This window comes from Brienomyrus brachyistius, unplaced genomic scaffold (genome assembly GCF_023856365.1).
Source record: "Brienomyrus brachyistius isolate T26 unplaced genomic scaffold, BBRACH_0.4 scaffold27, whole genome shotgun sequence".
In the NCBI taxonomy this organism is placed as follows: domain Eukaryota; kingdom Metazoa; phylum Chordata; class Actinopteri; order Osteoglossiformes; family Mormyridae; genus Brienomyrus; species Brienomyrus brachyistius.
The window spans coordinates 3686246-3698711 of record NW_026042306.1 but is presented as its reverse complement, the minus strand read 5'-3'; the positions used below and the strand labels follow the sequence as shown (position 1 = coordinate 3698711).

Sequence of the window (12466 nt, the reverse complement as noted above, 5' to 3'; positions counted from 1 at the left end):
AACTTCAAGGAGGTTGCCATCACCTCAAACGAGTTCCCAGAACTCACCCTGGAACAACTTTCTGACATCATAGAGCAGGATGAGCTTAATGTCAGAGAAGAGGATGTGGTGTTTGACGCCATCCTCCAGTGGATCGAACACGAGCCTGCCACCCGAGAGGCCCACATTTCAGCTCTGTTGCCCAAGGTGAGTATAGTTATACTATGTTCTCATTGACTTGTGTATATAACAATAGAATGCTCATTGAGTGAAGTCCTTATTACTGTAGCTAGAGACTGAACCCCCATTTCCATGTCCCATAAGTCTACAACCAAGGCTTCCAGGTATTACACCTGGGAGGAGAGTGTAACAAATAATGGAAAACAAAACACTCAAATGTCTTACATGAAATAAGTGTTAGCTGACACATCTGAGACTTTCTATGTAAATGGCTTCAGCTAAAGAAATTAAAATTTGCACTTACTGTTGTACCCTTAATGTTAGGAATTGCTCATCTCCAGAGATTCACAGAAAGCACTAAGGAACCCATGGGAATTCTCTCATTTTTGTTTCCTGTGTAGATTCGTATGGCTCGTATGGATCCGGAGTACTTTATGAAGATCGTCAAAGCCAACGATCTAGTGAAGGCCAATGCGGCGTGCAGGCCAATTATCAGTGATGTATTGAAGATCATACATGATCTCGACGATAAAACTCCACGATCTGACTTTGAAAGGTCACTGATCTGGCCGTCTGGTCGGGGTCTGGGCTGGTGCGCTTCTCGGCTGCTGCGGGGTCCAGGGTGGTCTTCCGGTTTCCTCGCCAGAGGAAAAAAATGGGGTCCACAGAGAGTATATACGGGGAGTGAGAGCGTGTGTACAGCGTTCATTTCTGTGTGTCTCTATGTTGGGTGAATGTGTAAATATTTGTTTATGTGTGCATGAGGGTGGGAACGTATGCTTGTATATGTGTGTGCCTGTTTGTCTATACGCATGTGTCAGGTTGGGTTCTAGACTCCACCTGAAATAACATCTCGGGCTCTATTCCCCCCCGCCACACTCCCCGCTGGTGGATGGGGCCCCTGGCCGCTGGTGCGTTGGTGGTTCTCGATGCCCAGGACTGGGTGCTCGGGTGGGTGCTGGCTCACCCTCAGCGGTTGCCTGGCGGGATCTGGCCCTCCTGGCTCTGTCGGGCCCTTGCTGGGGGGTGGGGTGGCCCTTGGATCTCTGGGCCCAGGGCCTGGTCTGCCCTGGTGGGGCTGGCCGCCGGTGGAGCCTGCGGGCTCGCCGCCACGGCCCCCTGGGGCTCCGGATGGCCTCCCTCCGGGGAGCTCTCCTCTGCCCTTTTCTGGGTGAGGGATGCTATTCTCCCTGCGGTGGTCCTCCGGGGGCTCCCATGCCCTGGCGGGCCTCTGGCTGTCTGGGGTCCGGGCCTCCTCCGTGTCTGCTTCATGTCCTGAGGGATGGGGCTGTGGCTCCCCACACACACTACTAGACATTTACATGGAGAAACCTTTTGAACACCAGCGCGCTCACATACACAGGTGTGCACACAGGGGTACAAACAGGTACTTACAGACACATACAGGTGTACAAACAGGTACTCACAGATACACACTGTCTTGATCGGCTGTTGCTCCTTAACATGCTCATTGTGACTCGTACAGATGTTGGTTGTTGTTTTCTCTCATCAGTAGGTATTGAAGCAGATTATCTGTGGTTTTCTTTCTTCTTTTTTTTTTCTCTTTTCCCTCGCTCTCTCTCTATTTCCCTTCTTCTCCGTTTTCGTCCTTCTGTCCCCCTCTCTCTCTCCCTCTCCCTCTCTTGAGGAAATAAATAAAAATAAATAAATAAATAGAAATAAAGTAGTCCTCCGCAGAGGGGGGGTGGTGGAGGGAATATATATATATAAAAAAAAGAAAGGCCACTGATCCGCCCACGCCTGCCCGCTGACATCTTATTGGCCATTGGTGGCTGGAATTTCCGCAAAACCAATTGGATTGAAGCCTATGACACCCGGGCCGACCACTGGGTCGATGTAACGCAGGGGCAGGAGACTCGCCAGTCCGGCCATGGCAGTGTGTGTTTAAATGGCTTTGGGTATTGTTTTGGGGGGTTTGATGGCCACAATTTCACCAACACTACGCAGATTTGACCCCGTCGCACGGACATGGTAGCACATGGCACCGATGCACTGGTGCCACTGAAATGTTAGCGTGGCCGTAATTAATGGTTCCATCTATGTAACGGGTGGCCATTTACGCTTCTCGCCTCTAATCATAATCGAGTGATATGACCAAGAAGCCAACGAATGGACTATTATCCAGCCCATGCATGAGGAGCGACAGGATGCCAGTGCCACCACCTTGAATGGAAAGGTAGGTTAATAGGAGGGCGTCTGACTGTGGTTACCCTCATTTTCCCCTTGAAATTGATTATGTTACATACTCAGTAGCTCGCTTTGTCTTCAAATGGTTGATTTCAATCCATAATTTAATATAAGTTCAGTAAACGTCAGTGTTTAGATAAAACATAAATGACCTTGCATTGTCGCTCTGCATTAGTGGCACATTGGGCAGTGCTGTGGTGTCCAGCTCTATGTTTTTGCAATTTTGCCCACAGCCCAAGACTTGTGAGATACAATAACTGGTGTTAACGTAGGAGCTTTACCCAATTCCAGTCCTGGAGGGTCAGAATCCTAAACAATTTGCAGATTTCCCTATTCAAACAAACCTAGTGAACTTAATAATTATCTGATTAAGCTGCGGTTCACAAGGGAAATGATCACAACTAACTGTAAATTCCCTACCAATGCCCATGTGCTTCCTGTGGTAGGCTCCAGGTTCACCACCACCCTGTACCGAATAAACTTTTATGGAAGATGGATGGATTAAACATGCATTAGCTAAATGTACATTTATGCTTTCTAGATCTCCATCTCCAATCATATACAGCATAACACACATCACTTGTGAACCATCTTTCCTAGATATACATTTGTGGGGGTAACAATGGAGCTCAGACCACTTCCACTGCGGAGTGCTATGATCCACTCACGGGCGAATGGACCTTGATCGCTCCCACGCGCACTCGCTGACGTGGCCTCGGAGTAGCGGCATATCAGGGAAACATCTATGCGGTGAGTGATTCCTTTCTTGTACTCTGAAACAAAGGAGTCAAATCTCAAGATTTATCTGAGACTCATATTTTTTTGTCACTGCTGCTGTGTCACAGATTGTAATGCGCTTAAATCAAACAAAAGAATTCAGTGGATGAAATGACCTGCTGGGAAGGCCCATCTCAATACACATATGCTCCCTGCATATCTGGGTTTTAAACGAATACGCTTAGTAAAGCTTAGATTTTTGATTACAGTTATATTCTGTAGTTCCAGACGTAATTGCTCTGTTTGTTGTTTTTTTCAGTGTCTGACTACAAGTATTATTTTTAGTACTAATAAAAATAATAATAAAAGCAAAATATATGAACATAAGAAGTATTTCACTGAATTGTACAGGTTTTCTGTTGCCCAAATCCACTTTTTTCACTGCAGTTATGTTGACATGTATGTTGAACACAAATTAGTTATAAGCTTGTGTCCTATATAGACAATGGGAGGTTCTGTGCAGCCTGCTATTATAGGGCGATAATTCCTTAAGAGTTCCTGACTTCGAGAAAGCTGATATTTACTTATCCGTTTGGTACCCGAGTGATCACTTACCATTGGTGTCTCCCAGGTGGGCGGTACCAACGGGGCTCATCCAGTGCGGAGTATGGAGGTTTATGACCCTGCAATTAACCAGTGGCACGCTGCGCCTCCCATGAAACAACAAAGGAGCTATTTCGGCATCGCAGTGGTGGACGGCTTGCTGTTTGCAATGGGAGGCTCCGATGGGTTCAAAGTCACTGCAAAGGTGGAATGCTACAATGCAGAGAAAGGCAGCTGGTTCCGTACGCAGGACATGATTACGCCCAAGAGGAACTTCAGCTGCTGCACAGTGCCCCCCTGCATCGTACAGTACGCTGCACCTCGCCCACCTGCCCCCATCTGCCTGCCTGGTGGGTAACCAGGTTACGCATCTACCGGTGTGGCTAGCATCACTGGACTTAATCAACAGAAACAGTGGACACTAACAAGAATCAGAAACATTCACCAAAATAAGGAAAATGCCTCTTGAATAATGGACTGAGGGAACAGAACTTAGACCTTACAGTGGAGTCAGAGCATAGAGGTTAAGGCACTAGAACAGCTATCAAAATGCAATTATGGCAAGACAACTGCTTTCCTTTGTTATCGGATGCTGTAGTGGTTTGCTCCTGTTGTGTAACATGCCACTTGTTTGCATGCATTTGTTAATTGCCTTGTTCTCTCCAACCATTTCTCTGTCTTAGAGCATCTGCCAAATGAATAATACACAGAGCACAACTATAGCAGAGCTCAGCTGGGACCTCCTGCATGCTTTTACAGCAAGCAATGAGTGTGCTCTTCTAGAACAGATTTAATATCTGGCTACGGTTGTTGGGGACACATGTGTTAGATATGTGAAATGCTTTATTCATACAAATAAAGCCCTTATATTTGTATTTTTATCACATGTATTATCACATTAATTTTATGAGTAGTATCTTCATAGAATTTGTGCCGTGTGTGTGGTGTTCTCCATATTAATTCATATCTCAATTAAACATTATAACCAGGATGCAGCCAAAGCCCCAAAAATAAATTCTGAATATCAGTCATTTAACAAAAACAATACAGAACAATGTTTTTCAACCTGATCCACAGGAACCCCCAGTCCATCCACGTTTTTGCTCCTTGCCAGACAGCTGGTGCTGGGAGAGAGCAAAAACATGGACTGTCTGAGTGTCCACAAGAAACACTGATAAAACATAATATATATGCAGACCGAATGTCTATGGCACCCCCTAAAGGAGCATCATATGCGTAAAGAACTGCTTAAGGTTTCATGCCACAGGACCCTCCAGAGCATGAAAGCCAGCTTCTGCTTCTGGTTCCAGCACTTAGCCAATCTACTGACCCTTCATCACCGATTGCTGAGTTGGAAACATTCAGGTGGATCAGCTGACCTGCATGCTTGCATCCAATCAGAAGCAGCAAATTTCCCTCCATTTTCCCCTTCACCTTCTTTTTCTCTTATCAGCTTACAGTTATATTTCCTGTTGCTCATCTCAGTTTGTCCTAGTCAATTAATATTCTCTCATTTGTTAAGTGCTACTATTTATTGTCTTTCTGTGAGTTAAACTGAAGGTTACTTTCCCCTATAGACCGTCTCTTCCTGCTATCAGGCAATCATAGGCCAGTGGGACAGGAGGGAGGGTTCTACCCTTTTTCACTCAGGGTGACTGGAATTTTCCAAACAAACGGGCAGTTTCAGAATCCCCCATTTGTTGCGGTCTCCAGAAAAGTGTTACATATGAACCATGTGGTACAGTCTGATTAGACGAAAGCATCCCATAGAGCTGTTTCTGATCTAAATGAACAAATTCTGAATTATGACTCTTGAGCTTTGTTGATTTTAGAGTTTTCTGCCATCTGGAGTAGAAAAAAAAACACACATTTATCTCAGAATTCTGACTTATTAAGTCGAAATTCTGATTTTTTTTCCCTCACAATTCTTACTTTATTTCTCATTATTCTGAGTACTTCTCTAACAACCAGCAATTAGTCGGAGACATCACTTCTGCTCCAGCTTTAATGGTTCAGTGAGATTTGCATACAGCAGCAGACAGGAGCGAAGGCTACAATGGCTGTATCTGCTCTGTCCAGGCATTTTATTATTTCCAGTTGTGTGTGTGAATGGCAGCCTACATCGGAACTTGCAATTAATTATCCTGTAAATGTTAAGCTGGTTTGCAATGAAAATGGGCAATAGAACTTCTCTCTTGCCTAATAAGTTGTGGTACAAGCATATCTAACGTTAATGCTTCGTGCATTAGACCAGGGGCGCTGTAAAGGGGGGGTAAACGATGACGATTCTCGGGGCTCATGACTGAGAGGGGGCCCAGAGAAGCCCCCAATAAACTGTGTGGGGGGCCCTGTCAAGATTCCTTTCATGGGACCCAAAATCCTTAGCAGCGCCCCTGCATTAGACATATATAATATGATGTCTACCGTTAATGTAATAACTGCCAATAATGTGCTAATTTTCCCCCTTAATATAATAAAGGCTGATACAGTAATAACTTACCAATATCATACTAACATATTTGAATCAAAAACGTATCACATTATTACATTATAGGCTTTATTACACAAAAAAACGGGAAAATTGTTATGTTATTAGCAGTTATATTAACAGTAGTTTATAGTAGCTGCTATTAACAGCAGTGATTAGCTGCTACAGACCCTAACAATCACACAATTTCTTTTGACTGCTTATGATTTTTTGCACACTACTGTACACACACACACACACACATATATGTACATATTCATATGGTTGATTGCCCACAAAACTCAACTGTGATTAATCAGCCTGTTCTCCAGACCAAAGAACAGTGAAAACCATTCTAACTTAACCTACAAGAAGCAATTCCAGAACACAAAGAAGAAGATGTGCTAGATGTCTTTATGGGGACTCTGCATTCATGTCTATGGGCAAAACCCTAATCCCAACTATGAAAACGTTATCCCCTACCCAGCCCCAACCCACAGTCGTTGCTGTTGTAGTTCTCTCCTACCATTTATATTGTCACAATGAACTATATCCTAAGATGTACAAGTAAAAAGTTTGTATATAGTATAGCATGAAAAATAATAATAAGAAGAAAACTCAGCCAGAGTGGAATTGTTTTATATAAACACTCGTGCGCTCTTGCGTTGTGTACACCCAAAATGGCGATTCCACAATAAACTGCGGCTATATCGAGTGTGATGTTAGCTGCAAAAGACGCAAGCAGATCCCAACTTCACTTTGCTACACGTGCATTGTAAAAGCAGGGCCACAAACAAAACAACACCTACGTCTCTGTACTCGATTCAAACGGAAAATGTCGCCAAATCCATTCACCATTTCACTATGTGCTAGCTAGTCATGGCGCGAGCATTAGCTGCGGACGCGAACAGCTTCAGCTTATCTTCCCACAATTCAGCTCGACTGTTTAAACTTCAGCCAAAGACAACATTCTGTGTTAAGTGAGAATTCTAACGATAAATAATAATTACTTACATCGTTCAATGGGCGCCCTCGGAATATCTGTCCTGCCGCTACTCCCATCCACTTCTAGCTTAACTCGTCCATCTGTGTGGGTGCGCAAGAACGATGGGTGCCGTGAAGCTGCAGGAAAACAAACTTAAAAACCTGCACGAAAATATATTAAACGTGGAGGAGTTAGTCGGCAGAAGTGAGGAATTACAAAAAATAAAATAAAAAACGATTTCTCAAGAAAAGATCATAAAACAGGAAAATGGTCAATAGCTCATGGAGTGATATTGCACACTGTACCTTGATTAACATAACTGCTCTATAATACATAATCGATTATATTCAATAGCGTTCAGGATTTGGGTGAAGTGTACACAGCACAATAATCATTGTGATAATTCCACACTTGCTGCAATTTGTTTTCATGACCGTATTGGGGATATATGCGGTCCGATAAATACGTCCGGACGAATTGTGCTAAATGTTGACCAAAACAGACGGACCTCCCAGCCCAATTTTCAAGGACTATTCTTGTTCCAAATAATTACCACAACGGGCCGACCAGATTTAGCCCATAAAATAATGTCCTGTGGACATTTGTTGCTCAATGGCTTATGTCTAAAGTGAAAACTAGGGAATAAGATGCGAACTTAAACCTCGTTCCTGACAGACATGTAAAGGACCTTTTTTGTTTTTCATTTTTAGAAACGTAGCGGAGGAGAAAAAATATGAAAACATTTATTTATTTATTTATTTTATTTCGGGAATTCGTGATTTGACTATTCTTACATAATACAAAACTTAAATTCTAAGATAAGCACGGTATACATTTTCCAAAAGTGATGTTAAAAACATTTCACTTGTTCTTCTTGTACAGCTGATTGTGCGTAGAATATACCCCCCCCCCAATTCATTTCGAGTCTCAAATATAGATTTAAAAATAAACATTACGGTATCTTAGGAAACTGTGATGCAAAGTGCGGTTTTTGCGTCTTAGAACGTATGTACACGTCATTTCGAGTGATATAAAAAGGAGAGAGAGACGAGATATCCACATTCTTGAATTATGATGGCACACGACATGGAGCGAGTACTGATGTCCCCGGCGTTCGAAGTGTTTAACAAGCTTCGGCTGGCAGGACAGCTTTGTGACGTGGTCCTCATCACCGACGGTGTTCAATTCAACGCCCATAGAGTAATTCTGTGTGGCTGTAGCACCTACTTCCAGTAAGTAGCTGTGACCCATATATGAAGATGCGAAAACAGCAAGGAGTCAGTTTTTATCTCTCGTTAGCAATGACTTCTCCTTGGCAATAAGGCTCTAGGATGACAGAAAGTTTATATTAATATACATTATATTAAATTATATTAATGTAGGTCAGTGCTGATCAGAAATATTTCTGATAAGTGTACCACCTTAACTTTTACTATATAATAATAATAATAATAATAATAATGGTATAAATATATAAAAAGGGGACCATGTCAAACAGGCAAAACAAAGTATTTCGGGGGACTTGCCCACCAGCCCAAGTAAAATATATTAAAGGGGGAGCTACTGTTGGAAAAATAAGAATTAAAGCCACCGGTCCCTAGTTCTTAGATGCCTATGAGATCATCTGTAGCAGGGGGTCCTTATCTCTGCTTAATTTCCATTTGGGGGTCCCTGGTTCAGAAGATTTAGAAAACCCCTTATTTAACTTTGCCTGCAAAACCGATATTTATTAGATGAGTCACTTCTGGATTGTGTTTCAGGGCTCTGTTCGCCAGTGACTGGAATGATTCAGGAAAGCGGGAGTACCAACTCCCAGGCATTTCCCCAGAAACACTGAGGCAGGTCATAGAGTATGCCTACACGTACTCTGTGGTCATCACAGCTGACAATGTGGAGAACCTCCTGGCAGCTGCTGATTATCTCAGTGTCTTGGGCATCGTACAGCGCTGCTATGATTTCCTGCATGAGCAGCTCTGCCTCAACAACTGCATTGGCCTTCTTAAAATCGCCGATGTCTACTGCGTAAACGAGCTGCACCAGTCTGCATTCAACTTCATCTTGAAAAACTTTAAGGAGGTTGCCATCAGCTCAAACGAGTTCCCAGAACTAAGTCTTGAACAACTTTCTGACATCATAGAGCAGGATGAGCTGAATGTCAGAGAAGAGGATGTGGTGTTTGACGCCATCCTCCGGTGGATCAAACACGAGCCTGCCACCCGAGAGGCCCACATTTCAGCTCTGTTGCCCAAGGTGAGTATAGTTATACTATGTTCTCATTGACTTGTGTATATAACAATAGAATGCTCATTGAGTGAAGTCCTTATTACTGTAGCTAGAGACTGAACCTCCATTTCCATGTCCCATAAGTCTACAACCAAGGCTTCCAGGTATTACACCTGGGAGGAGAGTGTAACAAATAATGGAAAACAAAACACTGAAATGTCTTACATGAAATAAGTGTTAGCTGACACATCTGAGACTTTCTATGTAAATGGCTTCAGCTAATGTACCTTTAATGTTAGGAATTGCTCATCTCCAGAGATTCACAGAAAGCACTAAGGAACTCATGGGAATTCTCTCATTCTTGTTTCATGTGTAGATTCGGATGGCTCGTATGGATCCGGAGTACTTCATGAAGATCGTCAAAGCCAACGATCTGGTGAAGGCCAATGCGGCGTGCAGGCCAATTATCACTGATGTCATGAAGGTCATCTATGATCTTCACGATGAAAGTCCATTCTCTGATTTTGAGAACCCACTGATCCGCCCGCGCTTGCCCTCTGACATTTTGCTGGCTGTTGGTGGATGGAACATGCACACGACAAACTGCATCGACGCATATGACACACGGGCCGACCGCTGGGTGGATATCACGCAGGAGGAGCAGAGCAACCTGGCTGGTCATGGCACGGTGTACCATGATGGGTTTGTGTACTGCATTGGGGGGTTTGATGGGCAAAACTTTATCGATACCGTGCGCAGATACGACCCGATCACACGAGCATGGCAGCAGATGGCCCCAATACACTGGCAGCGCTGTAATGTTAGTGTGGTCGTGCTCGATGGGCTCATCTATGCCATGGGTGGCCATATTGGTTTCTGGCCCCTCGACATCGTAGAGTGCTACAACCCAAAAACCAATGAATGGACCCAGCTCGAGTCCATGAATGAGAGGAGAAACGATGCCAGCGCCACCACCCTGAATGGCAAGGTAGGGTAATGGGAGGGCGTCTGACTGTTTACCCTCATTTTCCCCTTGAAATGAAGTATTTTACACAGTCATGAGTTCTCTTTCTCTTCAGATTGCTGATTTTAATCCACAATTACTATGTTCAATACATTTAAGTATTTGGATAAATGCATTATTGGTCTCCATTAGTGGCACATTGGGTAGTGCTGTGGTGTCAACTCCAAGACTTGTGAGATAGATGAAATGGTGTTCCCATGTCAGGTTTCCTTTATTCTGTTCCTGGGGGAGCAGAATCCAAAACTCTTTGCAGATTTCCCTTTTCAAACAGCCATACTAAACCTGAAAATTAGCTGATTATGGTGTGTTTGAGAAGGGAAATTTGCAAACTGTGTTCCTCCAGGAACGGGACTGGGGAACCCTGTCATACACTATGCATAGCATATACTTTTATTTTTGAGTCACAATGAACTTTATCTGTAACCTCCAAACCCCAGTCATATACAGTATAACGGTCTTCACAGTTAAATTGGTTTTCATAGATATACATCTGTGGGGGCCACAATGGAACAGAGAGCCTATCTACAGTGGAGTGCTTTGACCCCCTCACTAACGAATGGAGCTTGATCACTCCAATGAGCATTCCCCGTCACAGCCTTGGAGTCACGGCGTATAAAGGGAAGATATATGCGGTGAGTGATTCCTTTCTGTGTCAAATCTCACATTTTACCTGTAAGACTCATGGTTTTTTTGTCTTTGCTGCTGTGTCTTTCATTGTGATACATTTAAACCAAACAAAACAGTTAAATGCCAGAAATACCTGCTGCAAAGGCTTATCTTAATACACATAAAAAACATACATGCTACCCTCTTTAGCCTCCCTGCATTCATTTCTGGGTTATAAATGGATCTGCTGGGGGGTCTCTGCTACTAGCTCGGGTTGTAAAGTTTAGATTTTTTATTAATTATTTTCCCTAGTTCCAGATATAATTAGTCAGATTGTTGTTTTTTTTCAGTGTCTGATTAGCTTCAAGTGTTCGTTTTAAGTAATAACAATAAAAAAGCAAAATATATTAGCATAAGGAGTCTTTTTTGAAGGCTCACAGTTTTCACCGAATCATACAAGTTTTCTGTTGCCCAAATCCATGTTTTCATTGCATATAGGTTGACTTCTGTATATAAGCTTGTGTCATCTATAGACAATGGGAGGTTCTAAGGCGCCTGCTTTCATAGGGTGAAAATTGCTTAAGAGTTCATGACTTTGGGAAAGTTGATGTTTGCCCATCCTTTTGGCAAGCAAGTGATAATGAATCTTTGGCATCTCTCAGGTGGGCGGTATCAACAGGCCTGATCACCTGCAGACCATGGAGGTCTATGACCCTACCACAAACCGCTGGCATGCTGTGGCCCCCATGTCCACACCGCGCAGTGAGTTTGGCATCGCAGTGGTGGACGACCTCCTATTTGTGATGGGCGGCCACGATGGGTTTGGGGTAACTAACAAGGTGGAGTGCTATGATGCGGGGACAGGCAGCTGGTATCGTGCGCAGGACATGAGCAGAGCCAGACAGCATTTCAGCTGCTGCGTAGTGCCTGCGCACCCCCGCATCATAGAATACGCTTCACCTCGTTAGTCCCTAATGGCCGCCAAGGAGGAGAGAAACCCATCTGCCCACAACAGCATGCCCAGTACGTAACCTCATTTACACCCCCCACCCCGAATTCTTTCCCTATAACATACATTGAGTTTATATAGACACCTCTTTTTTTCCCCAGACTCTGCTTCCTCATTGGAAGGTGTGTTGGTGGGATCGAGGTCTTTGAAGACAAAGCTGTCCGGAAGTAATTTTCCATGGCCTCGCTAAACTCCTCCCACACCTGAGTTTTTACCTCGACGACCGCCGAAGCCGCATTCCAACATACCATCAACGCTGTCCACCAGCGGGTTCGGGGATTGCTGCCACAACAGGCCACAGCTCCAGTCAGCCGCCTCCACAATGGAGGCATGGAACAAGGCCCATTCGTACTAGTCAGTCCCCTGCGTCCTCCAGGACATGGGAGAAGCTCTGCTGGAGATGGGAGCTGAATCTTCTCCTGACATTGCATACTTAAAATAAAGTTTTCTTTTTCATATTATCTA

General features: G+C 43.9%; 1 protein-coding gene across 1 annotated transcript; it reads left to right on the top strand.

Annotated features, from left to right (window-relative positions):
• The first annotated feature begins 8193 nt into the window (after positions 1 to 8193).
• LOC125720916 (kelch-like protein 10) lies at positions 8194 to 12462 on the top strand. The gene is made up of 5 exons (XM_048996829.1): positions 8194 to 8371; positions 8900 to 9389; positions 9739 to 10350; positions 10869 to 11018; positions 11655 to 12462. The coding sequence occupies exons 1-5, from the start codon at positions 8211 to 8213 to the stop codon at positions 11958 to 11960; spliced, it is 1719 nt and encodes a 572-aa protein (XP_048852786.1). The 5' UTR covers positions 8194 to 8210; the 3' UTR covers positions 11961 to 12462.
• Positions 12463 to 12466: the final 4 nt, after the last annotated feature.